Below are 23788 nucleotides of genomic sequence, written 5' to 3'. Positions count from 1 at the left end.
CAAACAACGTCCGTTGCAGTTCTCTCAACCGCAAGTCCTTTCCATTACTTAACATTCTCCATATTCTTTCTCTTTTCATTTTCTTTACGAAATATTTCAGCTCTCCGACAAAACGGGTGACATGAATGTCTTGTGCAGTGCAGCTGGTATTCCTCTGACGAAGTGATTCAGTACTTTTGTTCCAGTATTATCAGCTTTCAAGCGATTCAGGGCTGAGGGTGGCAACCCTGCCTCGTAAACCTTTAACTACGTGATGGCGCCACAGGGCTATTTCCAGTATCGACGCAAACGTGACGTATCCTGCAGCGGAGTTCGTCTGCCCCTTCTATTAGTTATTACTAATTAATACCAACCGATGAGAAGTTTCGAGTCAGTGGCAGGGATAAAACTTTTCTTCGATCTGGACACCTGATTCGAATTGATGACGCGTGATCGGTTTCCTTCAACGTTTCCATCAGTCAAAAAAATATAAGGAGTAGGATGAGCTATATGAAGGCTCTCCTACTTCCATGCGTGACGCTCGTACCAAGTTTCAGGAAAATCCGTCACATTGTAAGGGTGTAGAACAGGTGGAATCAAAGTGGATGGAAAATGACAGAAAACTTACTAGGATTTGAGATTCTCACGTCAACGAATACGAAAGATAGCCCTCTTTATGTTCTCTAGCGCCGTGTAGACTGACAAAAGTTTATCGACGTTTCAGAACTGCGTGCTGCCTTTGTCATCAGAGCGATTGCAACCAAGAAGACAGTCATCTTCATACTCGCCCCCGTGAGAATCCTAAATCTAAGTTAGCTTGTTAACCCCTGAGATGTACTACGCATTGCCGATTGAACTGAAGGCCGGCCACAACTCTGAAGAGCTGGTGCTTCGGTTGAATTTCTGCCCTCAGTTGGTGTGACTTTATGCATTAAACTGTTAACCAATCGACGAAAGATCTGCTAACAGAGATCGCTAAAGAATGTGTAATAAACGTTGCTAACCAACGAAACAGCGGATACATAGACAGATTTCGTAATGATGAAATAAATTATGGTCTCTTAGCAATAATAAATTTGCTAGATGTGATTTTATGTGTGCCCTATAAAGATTGACTTAAGGCAGTAACATGTCCGTCTGACTGCGCCTCTAATATCTTTTGAACAAACTGACGGCTTTTCAAAAAAACTTTTCACGAAAATCGTACTAATGAACACCTATAGCATTCGTGCGAAGTGGGATTAGTGTTTCTTAACGTATAGCTCTGATATTTTGTGTAGAGATATCGTAGATATTAGATATTTTGTGGGAGGACTTTCGTAAACATGATCAATCTTTTCGTGTGCCACTCTAGACTTTGATCCACCTGTTAGGTAGCTTACTTTTCGATCCGGTCGTCCGGAAGTGGCAGCAGATATCCTCCTAATAAATGTTTAGACGAGCAACACTTAAGTGCTGCAGTGATTTAGTAATTAATGTTTCAAAACAAGAAGACCTTGTAGAATTGTCATGAAAATTCTAGCCGTGAACTCTCATCCCAGCACAGGCCTATAAGAAGTTTTTTTTCCATTAATAGAGCCGTACTTTGAAAAGGAGTTTCTGTACTTTTCTACGTGTACCTGGGGATCTGTATTTAGCTTTAGGTTTGATGGTGATAACTAGTCAACTAAACGAGATTGCTAACTGATATGTTGTGTGGAGATAAGGGCCTATAGGCCTAGGTGTTATATATATAACCTACATACAAATTTCTATGTACCATTCTGTGAATGTAACAACTACTAACACCAGAAACTTTCAGGTTATAGGTCAGTCAGATTTCGTTGTCGGAATTTGTAGGCTTGCTATTGGAAGTTGTGCACAGAAATTGATTAGGTTACTAAATTTTAATTATTAATTTAAAACTTGATGGTAGAAATTTAAATTAGCTAATAATTTAAACCCTGATGGAGGAAAATAAAATAAATTTAACTCTCTGTAGAAAGTCGTTATTAATTTAAGGTCGGTCTTCAATCAGGAGTTATTCAGCTTATCGAGACAATTGTTGCTTGAGACCTCGAAGATTCATCATAATCCTCGCAGAATGTTATCACTGGATCCTACCCTGAGTCAGTTTTATCTTCACTAAGCTCCCAATTTCATGTTAACATTATCACGCAAGAGTCTCACGGGCTTGAACAGGTCACTTTATATTTGTAACAGGTATTTTGAACACAGCTCTTGTTCCTCCCATGTCCCACCCGTACCAAACAAACTGACGTACTAGTTACAAAGACTCAGACTTTAATTCTTTGTTTTCCATTTTAAATATCGGTTATCGTAATGACATTTTAATTTTTCTTTCAGTCTGTTATGTCAAATGCAAACTCCATCAAAATCCTCTCAAATATCTCGTCCATCTCAAACTTACTTATTTAATTGCACTGACAATAAACTGCAGAGTAGAAATTGACGAGGATTTGTCTTCATTTATATTTTAGGTTGGTGGGGACAATGACAAATAGAGGTTAAGCGTTAGCCTTCTTAGGGCAGGGTGGACGTTTCCCTAAATTTGTCTAAATGCGTCAGTATTCAGTTCAGATTCTACTCAGCCATGAGGTTTCTCTTGCAGCTTACAGCTTGACTCCTAAATTTCAGCCGTATGAACAAACGAGGCCTTGAGAATACGAAGCCACGTTTATTCTAACATATGTCCTTCATATCCTTTCGTGAAGGAGAAAGAAAATGGTACCAGATGAATAATGCAACACATGTTATTATTCCGCCTTCAATTTCTTTCAACCACAAGCATACGCTATCTGGTAAGGAAAATGTGCAAAGGCTCCGGATGATAGGTCAATATTTCTTGTATATTATCCAGCACATCCTGCCATCTATCCATGCTCCAGGACAACTTCGTGATGCAATTGCAATGCTCATAGACGTCACAGATAACGTACGTAGACGAGAAGGTTTACAGACGGTAATTGAACAGAAGGTAGGGAAATGATTTATGTAATAGGGCTTGTAAATTAAACGTTGATCAAATACCACAATTTACTCTACGTCTTATATAAGACACAATTTCACCATTGACTCTTTGCTTGCAGTTGGTAGTTGCACCGGTTTGATACTATACCATGTGCGTTATGATGTTACTACACTTTACAAGTCTGAATGATTAAAACATTTTCAGGTTTAGGACACATATTTAAAATATGTGCACAAGTTGCGTTAATCAAGTTAGAATGTTTTGTGTCAGCGTTTCCAGTAGGAGGTGGTTTCATTAACCAAACAAAGGAACATTATTTTGATAGTAGAAGAATAATGTAAATAATGATAACCTTTGTTTAATGATTTTCCCCATTTCGTGCTTAATTTGTCTCTGTTAGGTCCAAATATTTTTCATGGCAGTGTTTACCCTCCATTATCATTACTTGTATTTAGGATGTATCCACATCCAATTTTGGCCACTGACTGAGCTTTTTCCCAGGTTTTCTTAAACGTTCTAGCCAAATACCAGAATGATACTTTGAAGTAGGCTGTGCCCACTTGCTCAACATTTATTGTTCTATATTTCAGTTGACATAATGGGAGGGCATCACAGAAAGGCTTTAAGGAAAGAAAAGTCGAAGGTGAAACTGAAAGCAAAGAAGACTGTGCTAACTAAAGCACAGAATGTTACTGATACCAGTTTTAAGGTCCGAAAGATTGTGTTAAGAGAGCAACTGAAGAGTGGAGTTTCCGATGAAATGCAGATGATGAGAAAACAGAATGTCAAGGTGTGTACTTTGAGAATATTTATTGTTATGTTGCCTGAAACTGTGTTCTGGATGAACACATTCTTTCAGTTATGATTTCATGTTAATTATTGTTTAAGAAAATGGGAGAGAAACCAGTGGACCATATATGGCCTTCTGGATTTAAAAAACAGGCCCACAAGCTAATTTCACAAATTAAAAATTACAAACACTGTTTACAGATGCCAAGATATTAGAAGTATGTTATTAGAGAAAATATTTAGTACTTGATAGAAGAATATAATTTTAGTTTAGCCATCTGCTATTGATGTTCAATCATGGTGGAATAAGAATGCTGAGGCACACTTTATATTCAAACCTAAGTTGTATACATACAGATACAGCCAAAGATGCTGACACACCTTTAACCCAAACATACAGTCTCTTCTATTTTGTGAATTAGACTGAAGCCTGTTGTGACTTTGTAGCTGTTGTCGTATATCAGCAACATATTCATTTACATACTTCTCAATCAACAACAGGAACTGCTATCCAAGCTTGGTCACTACAATATCTTTATGCAGAAGAGCAGTCTAGCGGGACTTCAGGAGCTCGTAACACACCATTACGAAGATATTCCTGATTTATATCTCACCAACCTTATTGAAGGGACGGCTCGATTGATATTAGACCAAGAGAAAGATGTCCGCAAGGATGCACTTAAACTGCTAAATAGTATACTTACTCAGGTGACATTTTTTAAGTCTTTTAATGTTGCAAATTTATTTAAGATGTGCGAGATATCAAGTTCTTATGACAGTATGAAGCTGATTAGCTGTGTCAGTTGTTCATTTGAATCTGCAATAAATGAACATCAAAATCAATGACGGATGCAATGTCAAAGGAAGCAAACTAATTCCATGGTAAAGCCTTTTTTTTTTGTAAGCTTCAACTGGTCAAGAAATTCTTTGTGTTTATAGAACCCAAAGATTCATACAAAAGCCTACCATCGAACCCCATTATGATCCACACCCTCACCTTCTCCTTCATTGGTTAAGTATTATATTGCCACCTGTGCATAGTTTTGTTGAGATTTTCTGACCAGAATTTTGTATGCATGTCATTTGTTCCACCTGTGTAACTCATTCTCTTTGATTTAGTCACCCATTGGTTACAGTACAAATTATTAAGCTCTTTAGAATTTGATTTTCTCTATCCTCTTATTTCCACATTTTAGGCATGTTTTTCTCACGTGCCAAAAAACACTTTAAAGAAATATTTTGTGCTTTACATCCAAGTTCCCATCGCTCTTATTCTAATTTATGAAAATTCTTATTCACCTGGAAAGTGTGGTAGAAGTGTATTTGTGTTAAGGATAAATTATGTACATTTCTACTGACCCATTTTTCATAGGTGCCCGTGTCCAAAGTGTTGCCATTTTTCAATGTGCTGCTAAGCTATCTTAAGTGTGGAATGACTCACATCCACACGTCCATCCAGGACGACTCTCTCACGATGCTCGACATACTCCTTGTGTCAACACCAGTGCTCGTTGCTGCCAATGCAAACACAATCTTGAGTAACTTCCTCGACATGATTTCAAGTTTAAAGACAGATTCCAGTCCTGAACGTACTCTAACGGTGAACCTCAGTCGCCGGTTAACAAGTACTATGTGGCGTATGAAAGTGTTGCGTCGGCTAAAAGGCTTGCTGTCTGCAGTAGCTGCATATAAGAATGAGCAGAGTAGGAAGAATATTGGACACCTTGGAGATTTGTCAGAGAACACTGCTTGTTCACGTGGTAAGGCACTTTATACCTTGTATCTCTTGCATATCCTTATAACTGTTCCATAAGGTGAATGAAATGTCCTAGAGTACTCTGCAGGGATGACCAGATGTGTCTGATGATTTCAAAAGTGGTACAGAGTATGTAAGATTTGAGGTTTTCTCAGCGGTGAGTATGAAGATTTCTGTCTTCTGGGTTATTGCGCTGTGTAGTCTGGTAGATGGATGACGGAGGCAGTATGACCTCTGAAACGTTGGTAAACATCTACCAGACTACACAGCGCAACAACCCAGAAGACAGAAATCTTGGTACACAGTTGTAGATATAATAAATAAATCGTGCGTGTGTGTGCACTCTTGTTAACTAATTGGCTGTGTTTAGCGCATTCATAACTACTGATTTTTTGTGCCTGTCTTGTAGACTGCTGGAACTGGAAGGAAAATTCAGAGTTGTATATACCAGTCTACAACCTTTACTACAGGGACACATGCCATTTGCCTAATATCTTTAGTGCAGGCGGCAACAGTTCATGTGAAAACGGTACTGAAGAAAAGCACTTGAAAGAATATGTGAAAGTCCTGGTGCCTCTTTTGACAGAAACTTGGCGTGAAGTTGCTCCTGATCATATTAATAGTGCAAGGAACCGTAAAGGTGAGTGTGAACAGAAAGAATTTATCTCCCTGCGCAACTGTCCAAGGTATATGAAGTATGTAGTTTTATGTAGACCCATAAAAAAAGTAATTGTCTGAGGTCTGGAGATGGCACAGGTTTTGAACCTCTTCTTCCAATTCATTGTGCTGGAAAATGCTCATTTATACCTTCACATTCTGTAGACATGCTGGAACTTTGTGTTTGCCTGAAACTGGACAGTCTTATGATGGAGGCCTTCCTACACAGTGACATCGTGGAGGTCTGAATGAGCATTTCCCAGGGTAGTGGACTGGAAGCGGTGATTCAAAAACTTTGCCACCTCAATCATTGGACCTTATTCCCCAAATTTTTGCATGTGGGACTGTGTAAAATGATATAATGTGTGAACATTGATGAGATAGACCATCTGAAGGGAAGAATCTGAAACTCCAGATGTTCTCATGTAGGTTTCCAAGAATTGGAAAATCAAATAACATGCAAGACTATTGGACTTCACTTTGAATGTCTATAGCCATACATGCACAGTTTTTTCAATAATACATTTTGTATTGGTATTTGGTTTTTAATACGCCTTGTAATGTTTTGGGATATCCATAATGTTCATTCTTTGGTCTCTACAGAGGGCTACAGTTTGCTGTCTGTGGAGGCTGCTGAGGTCTTGAAGTGCACCCTTGAGATCTTGCAGCTGCTTTGTGAACTGCTGACATCAGAGGTGTGTGTCTCCATCATTTCCTTAAGTGGCCTTGAAGAGTCAAACGCATTCTTGATTATTGAACCAAAATGGTTATTGCCATGACCATAAAACCCAGGACTGTGTCCAGAGTTCAGTTCAATTAAAATTTTCACAATAATTCTCTCTGGATTGATTATTATATATTATCCTCCAATCTACAGCTTGGTCTTTTTCCTTGAGGTTTTTATCAAATCTCAACAGCATTGAGTGAAGAGTACAAATGTCTGATATTTACTTCAGGCTGCTGAATTCATCACTGCACACAGAAAGGATTTTTCATACCTTTTCTTCAGAGGATTTCCCTACAGCTGCTCACAGAGACATGAGGAAGGAAAGAAAAGCAGAAAGGAAATGAGAAGTCTGGAGTGCGTGAATCAAGATCCAAGATGTTTATTTCAAAACTTGGCCATCTGCAGTATATTTTATTGTTTCTGTAGTGATCATAATTTGGATGATGAGCTAAGCAGTCGCATGCTGAAGTATATAAAAGGTAAAATCAGACACCATATTCTCTGTGATTTGAATGCGCTATGCTTGCTTGTTCTGTCTTTAAACTACCTAATATATTTTATTGAAGTTTAATATTGCGCAGTATATGCCAAAAGCTGTGGATAACTTCTTGTTTTATTTGTTTGTATTGTACATTACATAATGTTGAAATCAAACTTTACCTTGACACTTGTACGTAGAAGAGGATTGACTTAAATCAAACTTTATGACTCGTTCAAAAAACCTGGCATATGACTTAAAATATAACTTACTAAGGCCTGTTTGCTTGAAATATTTTCTGTTATGGTGAATATACAATAAATTGTAGGAAGGAAAAATAATTTCTGACTCTACAAAACTGATATCTATTGTATGATAAGCTTTGCAACAATATATTTCTGTATGCAATAAATGAACATTGAAACTAACAAAGTATGACTTACAGAAATGTGTGTTCTCAAAATTGGAGTACATCTTTTCATGCTTGTTTCATCTCTCTCTCTCTCATCATGTTTTTTCCAGGCAGTATGAGAAACTGGAAAGTGCAAGATGATAGACAGCAGCTGTTGAAAATTCTGAGACACGTGTTTCAGTGCACAAAGTGCTGGGATTGTCACAGCACAGATTTGGGGAAGATATTAGACTGTACTGTCAAGAATTACAAGACAGCTTATGAGCATGGCCTGTTTGAACTCTTGAGTGATCTTGCTGTAACTCCAAACCAAACACATCTGTACAGGTACTATTACTTTTCTGCATGCACGTGTTTCTGTCTCCACATCCAGACTTGTTCTTAGGCCCACCCAACCACCTCTACACTGGATGCTGAGGGCCGCTTCTGTCTTTGTCCATGTGTTTAAATACAGTTATAATCTGTATTTTTATCACATCAGTCACAGATGACGGAGGCAGAGACAGTCTCCAAAATGTTGGAGACTCATTTTGTACTGACGTGGTTGATCACCTGAGAATATTTAATTGCATTCCAGCCTTTTATACATTTATAAATATTTAATAGTTGTACATTTGCACTCATTGTATCAGACTGTAGTGTACCAGGACAAGTCTTAAAAAAATGTTTTTTGTATGAAGTCTTTATTTTTTTTATCATTTGATACAAAGTTTTTGGATTTTGTTTAGGTGTGCAGGCTTTCAGGAATGGGTGGAATCTCTACCAGAACTGCTGTGTGCTCCTACGATCCCTGCCACAGCTGTTGAGGTATTGGCAAAATTTGCTTGCCAAAACAATCCGCTCTTCTACAAAAGCTTGTGTCAAAAACTGCCTGACATTCTTAGTAAGTCAATTATAGTTTTCTTATGTCTCAAGAATTATGAAAACTTAATTGTGTATGTTTGGTCATTTTTAAGTTTAGATTATGTTTCAGTCACTTGGTAAAGTGACCTATGGTTCTTCTCTTCACGGTTGTTTAGACTGGTTTTGGGTCCCATGTAGCTTTTCCTCTGTACAGTGGGTATACAGGGCTAAAGTGGTATAGTGTAGAAGTGAACATAATGAAGGGGGGAAGGGCATTTTGTAATGTGTAGCCATGTGAATGAACCTTCAAGCAACCTATTTTCATGTCATGCCACCTTTCCCTGCATTATTTAAGTTAGTGCAAAGTCAGAGGTTTTCAGTGCTGGTAGTATGAAAGCCCTGATAAATGGTAAACCTTGATTTTGGTAATGAATGTTAAATTAGTTTTAAGTTCTGTTTGTATTTTAATTCTGTAATGAGTTAACTGTTATAAAATTTTGTTTTAACAGATAATTTGTGCAGCGTGATAGTGACTGGAGCAGGTAATGAATGTGAAGGCAGAAAAAACATCAGTAACATCCTGTACTGGGTGAAGGACTGGTCACGAGATGCAGTGACATCATTATCAAATCTCCTACGGAGTGAAAATTGCGATAACAAATTAGCTTCACACATCACTGATTTGTTGGCATCACGGTATGTTGATTTGTAACAATAAAACCATGTTTTATTTTGTAATTGTGTAAAAGTAAACCCCCCTGATACTGAAATGAGAGATAAAATTTTAGACATTCCTTGTCAAAAATACACATTTAGGAGTGTTCAGCTGTTATTACATTCAAATGACATAGGTAAAGTTGTCCCTGGTTCTTAACTATTTTATGACAACACAGCGCAGACAGGGACATAGACCCCACAAATGCAATAATGTCCTGCTTACCATTTGCTGCATGCCACTCGTTTGCTGAAGTACATATGTAAGTTAAGTTATAGACTGGTTCTGAACATGGAATAACTGGACTTACATGATACAGAACAGCTGATTGTATTCATCATTGTTCCTCAGAACAATACATAGTGCCTTCTTGTTTTGATTTGACACACTGTTACATCAAGCTTCAAATTCAGATCTAAACACTTTAGCTTCATTGCCATAATTAGGACTGAAAATGTTTAACTTAGGCAACATATTATGCAATGAAACAATCAAATGTTTCCAAACATTGCATTACAAATACAGTTACTTCAGGTTCAGCCACTGGCCTGAGCAGATTGCTTACACATGTACATTATTGTGATATAGATTAGAAATATTACTCCTCTTACACCAAAGAATGGTATGACCAACTGGCAATGTGAAATTTTCTCAGAGAAAATGAGAATTGGTTCCATGTCATAAGACTTTCCTCATTGGCTAAAACTTGGAGGGAGCAAGATACAGTTACTGTCTGCGTAAGTTTTCTCGGCAACTGAACTGCTTCGCAGTAATTTGGGCTCTGATCTTTATAGTTTATAAAACAGAGTGGCAAGGCAGATATTCACAGACCAGAAGTGTGTAGTGGAATTTACTCCTTAGCAACAAGTGCAAACTGCTTATACTGTGCATACGATAGAAAAGTTTATTTTGGATGGTATAACTGAAAAGATCATGTCAGCTAACATCCCACCATTCTGGTTACCCCTTCTTCGAAAGAAGATAAATGGCACAATAGTACATTCTGCAATGCAGACATTTTTCATCTAGACTAGAGAGGCATAGAAGGATAGGCTAAGGGTACTTTTACTGACCATCACGTATAAACGGCATCAGCAGTAAAACTGCAAATACAAATCATCCAAAAAAAGTCCCAACAAAAGTGGTGACTAGATGAGAATCTTTTTATGATGTAGGTGCTGGAGAAGAGCTCTTTTTGTATGACGTATTCACATATGTTAAGAAGTTAATGTAGCCAACTGTAGTTTACTATAACGTTCTCATTATAGGCCATACTTAGTTCTGATACGGTTACAATGTAATTATGTACGTCTTTATTCTTATGTTACTGCACATTCTAACCAAGAAATCTTGCAACAGCGATTGAGATTTGGATGTCAGTCATATATATTCTATAACTCATCTGCAGCATTAATTAAAATCTTGGCAATTTAATATTAATCCAAATATACAACACAATATAAATCCAGGATATCTGTTTACCATAATATAATACCCAGTGTGAAATTGATTGTACTGCTTAAAATACAAGTGTTTATTAGTGACTACAGGATTATTTGATCTTAACTATTTGAAATTGAATGACTTGGGGCAAATTACATATTCTGTGACAAATTCTGATGTAAGACTGAACAATAAATTTGACAATTCTGAACTAAGGCAGTTTCTTAAAGACATATGAACTTCACTCTTCCATCCTTACAGTCACACAACACACGACCTTAAAAGAATTTAATTCTCACAAAATCCAAACTCTTGAGGATTAGTTCTCTCAGTCACATTAATGATTTCTTTTACTTTACTTTGTTAACATATGCATCAAGTTCTGCATCCAGTTCTTCTGCAGTTGGAACAGTTCTTGGTTGGCCTCTAGAACTTCCTCTCCCCCCTCGGCGCATACCTTTGGGGGAAAACATTATTTTAGTTTCAAAATTAATCTCATCATTCCACAGCACATTATTTCTCTTATAAACACAGATACTGAAGAAGAATTGGGAATTAAATGGGACTGAACACTGGTTATTCATAAACTTCAAGAACATTTGTGATTCAGTTAGGAGGGAAGTCCAGTATTATGCAACATTCTCATTGAATTCAGAATACCCATAAAATTAGGCTAATTAATGTATTTCAACAAAGCAAACATGTTCTGCATAAGTGAAATTTCTATGATGCATAACCTATTCTGAATGATCTGAAACAGGGATATGCTTTATCACCTACATGATTCGGAATGGGAAACACCTCATATTAGTAATAAACATATGTAATCAGAAACCAATTTAACCTTAATTACTTGCATTAGAATTCAGTGAGTGAAATTAGTTCAGGTTGCTGACTAAAAATTGGATTTTGTCAACAGAATTTACATGCAATTACTCAAGATCAATATTATTAGACATTGTTTTGTTGTACACACACACACAACATACTAGATGTCTTTTATTATCATATTTTTAAATTATCTTGGTATTAAAAACATACGAAAATCTAATGCAATTGAGACAGATTTTATGCTACAAAAAATAAAAAATACACATTCACCTCTTCCTCTACCACCCCCTACTCTTGATTGTGTCCGACCTTGTGAATAACCACTAGATCCAACTCGACCTCCTCGCAGAACTGAAGGTATTTCTGATGTAGCCATTTGAATGTTCATAGCTCGTCCTGCAAACAGTCAAACGTAGTCGGTTTAGTTAGTTCTCTGTTTATTTAATAGGTCTTCATATATTTTATTCATTATATACATCATCAACAGAGATACTAAAAGACAGTTCTTAATTTTGTGTTATTATCTCTCTTAAAGTACTTCCTATTAATATACATACCATCCAGAGGCACTCCATTATACTGTTTCATTGCCTTAATGGCATCAGATTTCCTCTCAAATATAACATCTGCTGATCCCAATGACCGACCTGATCTGTCATAATGAACAGCAGCAGACTTCAGTGGTCCAAATTCTGCAAATAACTCCTATAAACAAAAATATTTGCTTCAGCTATCATATTAATATTTACAAACACCCAAAATAAATAAATAATGTCATAGCTTTAATTTCTCCATGGTTAATTGCCATTAAAGATCAAACTTCACTAAAACAGTGCTAAAACAAAGTATTTCTGATTAATTATTTCTCAGTGCATTTAGTACTTAACTGCAGAGGCTATGTATTACTGATTGGAACATAATTGTGAATTATGGGAGGGATGATAAAAGAAAAAGGTCAAGGTCTTTTCAGATGCCATCCCATTACTTGCTTGGATGGAGTAAGGAAGAGCACAAAAAATATAAAATACTTGTAAATCATAACTGGTAGTCATTTATGTACCTATGGACTTTATCAATAAATATTACAGCAAAAGTCTTACCTGAATGTCAGAGTCGGAAACTCCAAAATCCAGGTTGGACACAAGAAGTTTGGCAGGTCCACCGAGGGAACCTCCAATTCCAAATCCACCAATCCGGCCAATTTTCTTTGTTCCTGAGCCATCAAACATATCATGCTGCCATTTGCTATTTATGTCACCCTGAAAAAACAATTTATGTTCAAGGCTGTTCATGAAAATTAGTAATTGGTTACATTTTAAAATCTTGTGTAAGAAACTAAACTAAACCCCCCAAATGGAGGGTTAAAACACTTGACCAACCCCCTTTTGGGGGGGTTGGTTGCGTTTTAAAATCTTGAGTAAGACACTAAACTCGGCATTGTTGTGTTGTACTCGGCATTGTTGTGTTTCACAACAATGCCGAGTTTGTTTATAGTTGACATTGTTGATGACGTAATTTATTGACGACGACGAAATCACAAATTTTTATAATAGATACTACCTCCATCATCAGCCCATAACACAGGAAGAGTGGTTTTACAGAAATATATTACCAAATGATTTTGGATAACATTGTGGAAGTTGCATAGTAAGATATATGTGACATACCCAACACACTTCAGAAGCAAAAGCAAAAAAATGTTTTTCATCTCCTAAGTACATGAAGATCTACACACAAGGAATGAAGAGCAGCTCCACTGTTCAGCATTATGGAATATGAATGCTGACTGGGCCAAAAATCTTCAAATATGACACTCTTAGTGCATATTAGCTGATGAAATTATGCTTGTTACAGTTCCAGGGTTCCAAAGTCTAAATATTGTGCTTTCTTTGGTAAATGAGCTATTCAACTTCTAAATACTTTACTATATATAAGGTGACACTTTTTATTTCGGTTAGTCAGAAGCCCTTGCTAATACACAAGTCTGATCTGCAGAATTAAATATATAACTTGCAAATAACATGACTGAACTTTACATAACCTATTTCACCTTGCTAAACTGATGTAAACATTAAGCTTCTATGAGTATATAAATTGCGACTTTCTCGAAACTTACCCTTGAGTAAGGGGTAGACCGTGAAATACTGCCCCTGCGAGGACTCCGTAAAACACCCAAATTTCCTCGAAGACTGCCCCGACTGCCTCTGCGTGATAAACCAGAGCCCCTTTGTCCACCTCTTCCTCTACGACCGGCCGGCCCTCGAGTCTGTTTTGATGACTTTATTATATCATCAAGACTCATTTCAATTTTGTCAACCATTGTAAGATAATGTACCAACACAAATAACAACTAGTACAGAACCAAATAATGTTCAAAACATATGACCGTACCAAACCTCCTCTATATTCTCACACACCGTACTATTCCAACAAATGGCGGCAGTCCCGCTTAGCTTCCAACAGGGAACGCTGGGAAAGTGAGATTGAAACAAATACAATCGTCACAGCGAAACCCTCAGGCATGAAGATGTGGGGGGAAAGTGATCATTTATTTTAATTGGAGAAGTTTGTAGTATTACACTGTTTATTATATGTTTACGTTGAAATATACAATTAGCTACAGGTACAGATTATTGAAACGTTTTTGCTCTTCGTACAATCTTTGCTATTGCATATGTGCGTTTGAAATTAAACGTATTATTGCAAACATTTCCTTTTTTTAATTTATATAATTGTGTGTAATATTCCGAGTCCTCAGCCTCAGGGGTTGAAAGGTAGGCCTCACTGTCGTACATTTTTATATGTGTGTTCGTATTAAACATGATCTTCAGAACAAAATGCAACAATTTTAGGTTTGTGTCATTTTCTTAAGATATGAATGTTGTAAATTCACTTGGTTAAATTTACATTCGAGGTTTATTTCGTTTCTAGATCTGTGTTGGCAGTCTGTGAACCAACAAATTTTGTGTTCCACCTACTTCCCCAAATTGTTATTGAATTAGAGTTTTCTAACAAAACATTCTGAACTTGGAAACAATATGGGTGGATTTATTTGTAATTTATCTCTACTTTATGTGAACCCTTTGTATTTTGTGACATTTATATAATAGTATGACTTGTATTTGTATAACATGTATTGTATTATTATGACTTATTCTACATCCTATTGTCATCTGACTAACTTATGGATCCATGGAATGTAATAAAGATGTATGTATGTATGTACACTTCTGGTATTAAGTGTCTGGTGTGTGTGTATGTGTGTGTGCTTGCGCACGTGTTCACTTCAACAACACACCGCGAATACTTGGGGAGCGGAGGTAAAGCTCCACACATTTTTAATTGTGGTGCTGGATGGAAGCAAATGATCAGTGGCTTGTTCCAGCTGCTACATTTTGGTTGTAAGGTATGGGTCAGCTATAAGTTTGAAGCTAGTTGTCTTCTGGGTTGTTGGGTTGTTGCGCTGTGTAATGTGTTACATGTTTCACATGCTAAATTTTTATGGTTAGGGGTTGTTAGCCCTGTGTCCAGCCCAGCAGGCTGGAGGACCATCTGTGTAGACTGACTGGAACTGCAAAAATTTTAATATTTGTAGGTTCATTCAATCTACACCCTGAGGATGTGCTATGGCATGGTGAAGGGACCCACATGACATGGATTTTCTTCACACAGTTTAATAGGAAATATTTGTTTACTTTACAGCAAACATCTATCATATCATGGCTGCTGGTGAAGGAAATCTTATTTTGGGTATTGACATTGGCACAACATCAGTGAAAGTTTGCCTTGTGGACCCAAACAACAAACAAGTTTTGTCAAAGCAGACTAAAGACACACAAGCCAATGTCCCAAGTGATCTGGGCTCTGAGGGCAATAAGCAAGATGTTCCAAAGATCATATCAGCGCTCAACAGTTGTGTCTCCAGACTGCCGAAAGATCAATTAAAACAAGTGAGAGATTTGTATCCATTTCATATTCACTTTTTATTGACACAGTGTAAAAATATCCTAAGACATTGATTGTTGAAGTAGTGACTTTTGTAATTTCATTTTTATCTTTGTTATTTAACTGTTTCATGTTCAAAGCTCAACACTTTACATCTTGGTAAGGTGCTTTCCATAGGTTACACTGCATATGTTTATCAAGTCAAAACATATCTATCAACTTGTGTTATAAATTTATCCAATGAAATTGGAAATGGAGCAAATTAACAGAAATGAACAAGTGTGAACTTTACTATTATTTTTATAATTTGATCCTTAGGTGGGGCGCATTGGTATTTGTGGGCAGATGCATGGTGTTATGTTGTGGTCTAACAAGGAAGATAAGAAAGCTTGGGACTGCATTGAAACATACATGGGATGTAGGTTTGAGATTCCCAAAGAGAATGTATCAGCTCTATATACCTGGCAAGATACACGCTGTGAGCGATCATTTCTTGATACACTCCCTGTGCCCCAGTGTCATCTCCCAACATATTCTGGTTATGGATGTGCAACTCTCTTCTGGATTACAAGAAACAGGTTAGGAACACCATTATCACCGTTAAAGACTTGTTCCAGTTGTTTACCTTATCACCTCACAGTCGTATATGAGATTGGTCAGTACGTGGATAAGAGACGCCACATGCCAGTGGCAATGATATCAGTTATATTGTTAATTTGGATAAGGCTGAAAATGACAATTTACTGTTATTGAATGAAAATATATTAGTTGTCTGTGTAGTGTACATTTTTATTTTGTCCAATTGTGGGAATTAGAAGAGTCATGCAATATTTTATATGTATATTTATATGTGATTTTCTTTATGGAGTATGCAACTGAAGCTAGTATCAGTTTCAAAATACTCTTGCCATCGTCCCATTTGCCAAGTACATTTATAATTCCATGCAGTTTCCAGCCACCTGTCTTCACCCATTCTGAAAATATGGACTGTCCGTCTGTTCGTGTTCTGAATGTAGTAATCTCATCAACTGTATTATTGACCTGAAAGTTTTACATATAATTTATTCATTCTTTTTCTTTTTTGGCTGATTGTGTTTATTCAGCTAAAGTTTCTGAACTTCTGTTCTTTCATCCAAGTCATTCCATGTATATATGTGTCACTGCCGCTTCTTACTTCTGGATTAACCGATATTTTGTATGCTTAAAATATGTTCTTACATTTAAAACTCAGTTTTGCTTTTAACACATTGTTTCTCAGTCAGTAGTCATGTAGCTTAATTTACTTTGGTCTGCAAATTCTAGTTAGCATTGTACTATATAATACATTACAATTTTGCTCTTGCTTGAGGTGTGATTTCTTCATAACTCTTACATCTGCATGTTCTTTGTAATCAGTTGCTGGTTGAAAGATTTCTTGACTTCATTTTTATGTTGGAGAAATAAAGGAGGCGAGGTTGGTATTTCTTAAATAACAAGAATTATAACGAAGATGACTGTCTTCTGGTATGTTGTACCATGTAGTCTGGTAGAAGTTTACCAACATTTGAGAGGTACTTTGCTCTTATCATCAGGCCAGTAACTTACTTATTACCCTGGTGATGGAGGCAGTAAGCACCTCTGAATTGTCAGTGAACTTCTACTGTAATACATAGCACAACATTCCAGAAGATGGCCATCTTCGTACTTGCCGCTGTGAGAAACTGAAATCTCAACAATGATTCTCTAAACTTTTCTGACAGTTGTTTATTACACCACAGTTATGTCTGGGATATGTTTAATGTACATGATGTTTCATGAGTTGACTATACTCCCATCTTCAGGTTATTGTTTGTCATATTAGTTGATATTTTTGTTAATTTTTATTTTTAAAATTAGTAGTGGGTGGGATCAAACCTGGAACCCTCTGAATACTAAACTCATATATAACAAGCATCAAATTAAGTATTCAAACCATTCAATATTTATATTATTTATAAAATGGAACAACTGACTTGCCCTGGTTAGCCAGTGGAAACAAATCAGTAACTAATTATATAGTATAGTATTTTCTTATTTAACCTGTATTTCTGCACTGTACAGACCTGACAAATTGGAACGCTATAACAGAGCTGGAACGGTGCAGGATTTTGCTGTGGCAATGCTCTGTAACTTGGATCATCCCATCATGTCAGTTCAAAATGCAGCAGGGTGGGGTTACTTTAACACCTGTGTGGCAGAATGGAACTCTGATATTTTACAAGGGGCAAGCTTTCCAACACATTTGTTACCACATATTGTGAAATCAGGTGCAATAGCTGGAACTTTGGATCGGCCATGGTATGGAATCCCTAGTGGAACTTCAGTAGGTAATGTCAGTAGTGACCACCGTAGAAATCTAGATCAGATACTGTGTACTGTAGCTCTCTCGTTGCTTCTTGTATGCCTCACACTTCATTCCTTAATGCTTTTGTCACCATAGCCATTCAGCCTCAGTTCTTCTTCAGAATCAGAATTAAAAACCAACTCTGATCTCTTTTACACCAAAATTACACAAACTTTTGTCATGGCGCTAGCTGCAAAATTACTGTTTGAAATACATTGAACACAAGTCCATAAGGATAAAAATCAAGGCCTCCTTTAACTCTTTAATGCTGAATTGTACTATATGTACCAGCTGATCTAACAATTGGTAATTCTGCATTTTGTGTTTTGTATGATTGTCAGTGTAAACAGCATCAACTGATTTATCTTTGTAATGGTGATGAGTCATGTTTTCTTTGTGGCATGGACTGAATTCTTAAATATTGTTTAGACGTGCTTCAGCTTCAAAGGGTTAATAATATCACAGAGCCAAAGTATTATCTGCTCATGCATGTTTATTTAAAGTCTCAGTTACAGGTAATATCTTAACGACCCATGGTCATAATGTAAAATGTATTTCTCGTCTGTTTGAGGTAGGAAAAAATACGAGCATTAAGATACTGATTGCTGCCCACAGGGGCAGCATTGGGAGATCTACAGTGTTCAGTGTTAGCTACAATGCAGAAACCTGATGATGCTGTTCTTAACATTTCAACATCAGCACAACTTGCATATGTTATGCCTCCACAGTTTGAACCCAACATCCAGTGTCCAGGTATGACTGTTCATAGTGGGTACTTAACTTTCTGTAATCCAGTTTACCAGTTTCAGAGTAGGAATAGTTTGTATTAGCAGAAAATGCTGTAGCAATTGGCTGTTCTTTGTCCACAGTTATGTCTTGTTATGTGCTCTGACTGTATTAACACAGACCTGCTTACTGCAGCATCTGCCAATATAAATTATGTTTTCTAAATATAATTGCTGCTTGTGGATAACAGATTTTATGTTCAGAAGGATTAAAATGATTTGTGAGGTGGTTGGCATTGGTTGGTGTCTAGAAGCAGACCTACTATGAGCCATTCCAACATCAGAAATGAAGACAGTACTAATTATACATTTATATATGCATAAAGTTTTGCTTTGTCAAATTTGGTAGACTGATGAATTTTTGATTGGTCAACATGGGATTGTTTTATTGAAAGATGAACCAAAAAAAATTCTGTGTGCTTGGGCTGAATGAACCAAAAATTAAATTGAGTGATATTTTTTTCTGTCTGCATTTTTACACAAAAAGTCTTGGCAGTCTTACGTGGTAATTTCATGTACTGGGTTGGCACTAAGTGTATTAAGGAGAAAATAATTTTGCATTGATTTAGAGAAGGTAATGAAGTGGCTTGTCAAGTTGAAGGTAAAGTTGCTACCCTACTTAAGAAGTGAACTATTAAGGCAAAAGTAGAGTTAATAAAGGTTAAGCTTCACATTTTAACTTTTGCTCTATTTTAATATGTTTCTTTTTGTATGTGTAGTTGTTACACCAGTGGAATACTTTCCATATTTTGATCAAAAGTATTTGGCAGTCGCTGCATCTCTCAATGGGGGCAATGCTCTGGCAGCATTTGTTTGTATGTTACAACATTGGACCCATGAACTTGGCTTCAATGTGACTCAGTGTGAGTGTTGTCTCTTTTGTTACTCAGAAAGTGTACTGATCAGGTAAACAAAAGCTGTGAGAAGAATTTGTGATGCCTTTTTTTTAAAAAAAAAAAAAAAAGGCTTTGGTTTATATGATGAGAGTAGCAAGGAAAAAAGTAAAAATTACTATAATTAATATTTACACAATTTAAGGATCAATTTCTTTGCAAAATTTTCACAAATTCTGAATATATTAAATTTGCCCAATATAATCTTAAATTTTGCACAATTCCCATTTTTGTAATTATTAGTAGAACAAATGTTTCATGCAGAATTTGTCTACATGTTTATGATTTATTAGCAAACAAACTGTCACAGATTTAATAGGAATTGTTTCTTAGTTATTGCCATCAGACAAAGTTAAACCCAACTGTATTTTATATGTAACACTTCATCCTTAATGAACTCTTAATTATTGATTGTAATTTTGTATGTATTGAATTAATGTTTTGTATGCATCTGCAGTAAATCTTAAAAACAATGTAAGTAATAACATACTTTTCACCTGTTTACTGACACATACACGTTAGTGCTACAAGAAACAAACTTTGAATTGTTTTCAACTACTCAGGTTCTAAAAATGAGTTTGTAGCATTATACATTATTTATATTTTTTTCCACACCACACTCTAGCAACAAGTACATACCAAATAAATCACTTTATGCATTAAACTATATATGGTTGCTTGTTGATGAAACAGTGATGGTATATTGATTACTATTATACCATTTTATGCTGTCTTAGCAACTACCAGGAAAGAGTTTGTAGAGTGATTAGATTTGAAAATCACTGCTCTTTACCATTTATTTAAGTGTGATTTATGGTTTAGCAGTGAATTGATATGTGATAGTTAATAATTTTCATCCCTGTGAAAGAAAATAAGTTTATCTTTTGCTCATATTTTGTGGTACTTCTGATATATGCGTTGTTCAATTGACAGCCAAGATATGGGACACAGTTCTGAGCCTGGGTGGACAGGACTGTGCTGTGTCATCCTTGCGGGTTGTGCCAACTTTGCTGGGAGAACGCCATGTGCCTGAACAGAATGCATCCATTTTAAATGTTGATCCAGGTACTTTGGGTTTGGGCCAAGTATTTCAAGCCGTATGCTCTGGACTCATAGAAAATTTATATGGGTAAGTCAAGAACAGACAGAAAGAAAAAACAGAGAGGCAAAATCAAATGTTCTACAATTCCATAGTTGACCAAAGTGAATGTAGCTTCTGATGATGGAGGTGGAGATTGTTAGAAAAAAATAGTTTCATTGGGATTGCTGATGACCGAAGAAGACTATTTTGTTTTCTTCCTTTCAGACGACATTTCATGATTTGTTTTTAGAACCTAGGTTATTTTGTCACCTAAGTAAAAGAATCAGACCATATCACAATGGAAAATTTAAAAAATACTCAATAAAGTAGTGTATGTTGTTATCTAAAATTAAGCTCTGAACAATTGTTTTTAGCATGATGCCTCGACAGATGCTAGTGGCCTCCAACATTGAGAGAATAATTGGTATTGGATCTGCCCTCACACGCAATAAAGTTCTACAGAAGCAGGTACAAGAATGGTACAAACTTCCTGTTGACTTCATGTCAGGAGGTGATGCAGCCATGGGAGCAGCCTTGGCAGTGGTAGAATGCCAGTAAATTGCATTCTGAGGTAAAACAGGGTTAATGGCTGTAGCTATAGTACAGTGAAAAATGCTGTTGACAGCTGATAAAATGTAAATAAATGCTTGTAGTAGATATTTATATTAACGGTTAAGATGTGAACAAATGCTTAAAGAAGTTAGCAATTGATGTGGTGCTTTCTGAAAGATTAGAACCTACAGGTTTTAGCACTGCATGTTATTTGTAGATGTGTTAGATACATCAGTGTACACATTGTGCAGGCCAGGTTATGATCATTTTTCTGTTATCATTTCCACACAAAAATATTCTGCATAGTGACCATTTTGTTAGTTTGTGTTTCCCTGAAATAAATAGTATGTTTATAAAAACTGCACCCTACTCAATAATCTACCATCTTAAAGACCTTGAGGACCAAACCTCAGCTTTGTTATCATAGTGACATCAACTTTAAATATCGCTGTGCTATTTTTTTCTAACCTTAATAACCATCATGACATTTACCTTGTAAAGGTCAGTTATTAAATATAAGACTGTGAAAGTGCAAAGGGAAGTGTAAGTGTAGATGGATGTGAGTGGTCAGCTTCATGCAATAGTCAGGAATAAAACTTCCAGTAGAATGGGTTTGAAAGTGGTGAAAATTGTCTTGTCATCTAATATGTTTTCAGTCACTTTGTTGTCCAATCTTTTATCTACCTTGTATTTAGGATCAATGAGAACTCCTTAATGGTCTGTTTTCAATACTATTATCAGCTGTCATATGAGTTTCTCGCTGTGTCTGGCAGTACGGAGTGCTGCCTTTTGTACATATCTGTATATGATTAAAATGTGTACCATTATGTAGCAAGTACTGAGATCTAGATTCTGTACAGTTGCATTTGTTACTTGTAGTTTCTGTTCAAGTACAATAGTCTGTCTGACTTAAGGAATAGACTGTTGCTCCTATAATAATAAGAGCATTGTGATGTGTAACAGAGTAGTGATTGTAATTCATTTTGCCACAACAGAAACCAGACAACATAGGGTTAACCTGTTATATCTTGTGAGCAGGGCTATGATAATGTAAAAGGGGGAATACTGTAAAGTAAATCTATAAATTTCATATGAGTGACTAAACTTTTAGTTGCTTTCACTCTTGTCATGTGGAATAAACATCCAGCCCAGTTTGAAGAACTTTACACAGAAAATTTGAATTTTTACAGGTGATGCCATTTTAAATAAAAGTTTATAAGACTACAGTATATTCTTAATGTAGAATGCAAGTTAGTGATAACTTGCCATGTCCCATTGTTAATGCAGAAAAGTGCAGTTAGTTTGTATACACAGTGCCATATGCACCATATACTAGATCCTTTTCAGTGAAGGAATGTGTATTAGGCAAGACTTGCTTGCTTTTGGAACAAATTGTAGATTTTATTATAGCTGTGGGAGGATATGATCTGATGGGGTTTGATATTAAAGCTTTACATACATAATTATGTCCAATGGATTGATAATTATGCTATTCTACTTAAGTATTTATTTTCTGTAAGTTTTAAATAAGGAATTCAGTCATTGCAACTAATACAATTAAAATGTATGGAAGGCCTCTGAGGGCCACAAATAATACTGTGATATAGTGTTGTTTTAAGTTTATTTGTGAAGTACACCCTGAGGCCAGTGAGGTTTACTTGTCTGCTAATTGTGAAGGTTACCCATTATTGGTGGTTGTATTACACTGTCCATACTGTCTCTGTCTTCATTATTTATTATTTTAATGAACTTGCTGTACCCATATTTCCTTTTGTGGCTACTGTCTTTGAAAACTCTTTCTTTGCTTTACATTTATTTGATTCATTCTGTTAGCCAGCTGTAAAATACTGCTTTCTGTCTGTCTCTCTGGGATGATTAGAGACAATATTTTTTATGGTATCAGTAGACATGTGTTTTCTATATATTTGTTTTAAATTTATCTCTTACCAAAGATTGACACAGAGCTAGGTTAGAGTTATGTTCAAATTGTGCATGAAGCAAGAAAATCCCTTGTTGTATATTACCCAGCAGTCTTACATTTCTGGTCATGCAAGAGAAAAATTGTACAATTTAGCGTTGTTTATATTATAAAATTGCCACATAGTTTATGACCAGCACAGTTTGGACAACTTTATTTAGTTGTTAGAGAGATGTAGGAGCCCACCACAACAGTATCAAGTTCATCATTCACCTGTGTATCATCAGCAAGTGACCGTTTAAGTGGTGGATGTGTTGACAGGATAATATTGTTACTAAGGTACTAACATAACTTTATTGTATGTTTGTCAGCTCCATCAAGACTTGCCAGGTACAAAATACTCATATGATGACATTGTTGTTTTCTTTTATGATTGTGATGCTTTCAAAAATAAATTGTGTTACAGAAATGTTTGTAGTTTGAATAGAGTGAGAAATACAATGGAACAATCAAGAGTGTCAGACTCCCTGATGGTTTCAGTGTGGGTTCCTCATGAGATATAAGCCAGGAACTTTGCTGCCACATAGATAATTGTTGCAGTATGATTCTAGAACCAGTGTAGAGGAAGAATATCCTTGGTCCTGCAGTTTA

The 23788-nt window shown here is 36.2% G+C and overlaps 3 protein-coding genes across 6 annotated transcripts; 2 read left to right on the top strand and 1 right to left on the bottom strand.

Moving 5' to 3' along the window:
* Positions 1–2845: 2845 nt before the first annotated feature.
* LOC110839232 (testis-expressed protein 10) lies at positions 2846–10981 on the top strand. Of its 3 annotated transcripts, none has more exons than XM_087352395.1 (10): positions 2846–2956; positions 3541–3740; positions 4241–4447; positions 5112–5499; positions 5905–6135; positions 6756–6847; positions 7109–7358; positions 7880–8096; positions 8498–8652; positions 9122–10981. In XM_087352395.1, the coding sequence occupies exons 2-10, from the start codon at positions 3549–3551 to the stop codon at positions 9322–9324; spliced, it is 1935 nt and encodes a 644-aa protein (XP_087208521.1). In that variant the 5' UTR covers positions 2846–2956; positions 3541–3548; the 3' UTR covers positions 9325–10981. The 3 variants fall into 3 exon arrangements, with proteins under 3 accessions (XP_087208521.1, XP_087208523.1, XP_087208522.1); XM_087352397.1 differs by lacking the exon at positions 2846–2956 and adding an exon at positions 2968–3100; XM_087352396.1 differs by lacking the exon at positions 2846–2956 and adding an exon at positions 3107–3287.
* Ref1 (RNA and export factor binding protein 1) lies at positions 10738–14066 on the bottom strand. Its single transcript, XM_022083200.2, has 5 exons — positions 13718–14066; positions 12702–12860; positions 12159–12306; positions 11872–11997; positions 10738–11227 (listed from the first exon to the last, which is right to left on the bottom strand). The coding sequence occupies exons 1-5, from the start codon at positions 13919–13921 to the stop codon at positions 11121–11123; spliced, it is 744 nt and encodes a 247-aa protein (XP_021938892.1). The 5' UTR covers positions 13922–14066; the 3' UTR covers positions 10738–11120.
* Positions 14067–14106: 40 nt separating this feature from the next.
* LOC110839221 (sedoheptulokinase) lies at positions 14107–23606 on the top strand. Of its 2 annotated transcripts, none has more exons than XM_022083196.2 (8): positions 14107–14224; positions 15304–15551; positions 15865–16124; positions 17626–17891; positions 18524–18661; positions 19413–19556; positions 20520–20715; positions 21042–23606. In XM_022083196.2, the coding sequence occupies exons 2-8, from the start codon at positions 15321–15323 to the stop codon at positions 21223–21225; spliced, it is 1419 nt and encodes a 472-aa protein (XP_021938888.1). In that variant the 5' UTR covers positions 14107–14224; positions 15304–15320; the 3' UTR covers positions 21226–23606. The 2 variants fall into 2 exon arrangements, with proteins under 2 accessions (XP_021938888.1, XP_021938887.1); XM_022083195.2 differs by having other exon boundaries at positions 14117–14375.
* The last annotated feature ends 182 nt before the right edge of the window (positions 23607–23788 follow it).

This window comes from Zootermopsis nevadensis, unplaced genomic scaffold (genome assembly GCF_977971745.1).
Source record: "Zootermopsis nevadensis isolate Lab colony 2312 unplaced genomic scaffold, Znev_1.0 Znev_ptg000021l, whole genome shotgun sequence".
Taxonomy (NCBI): Eukaryota; Metazoa; Arthropoda; class Insecta; order Blattodea; family Termopsidae; genus Zootermopsis; species Zootermopsis nevadensis.
This window is presented reverse-complemented; position numbering and strand designations above follow the sequence as displayed.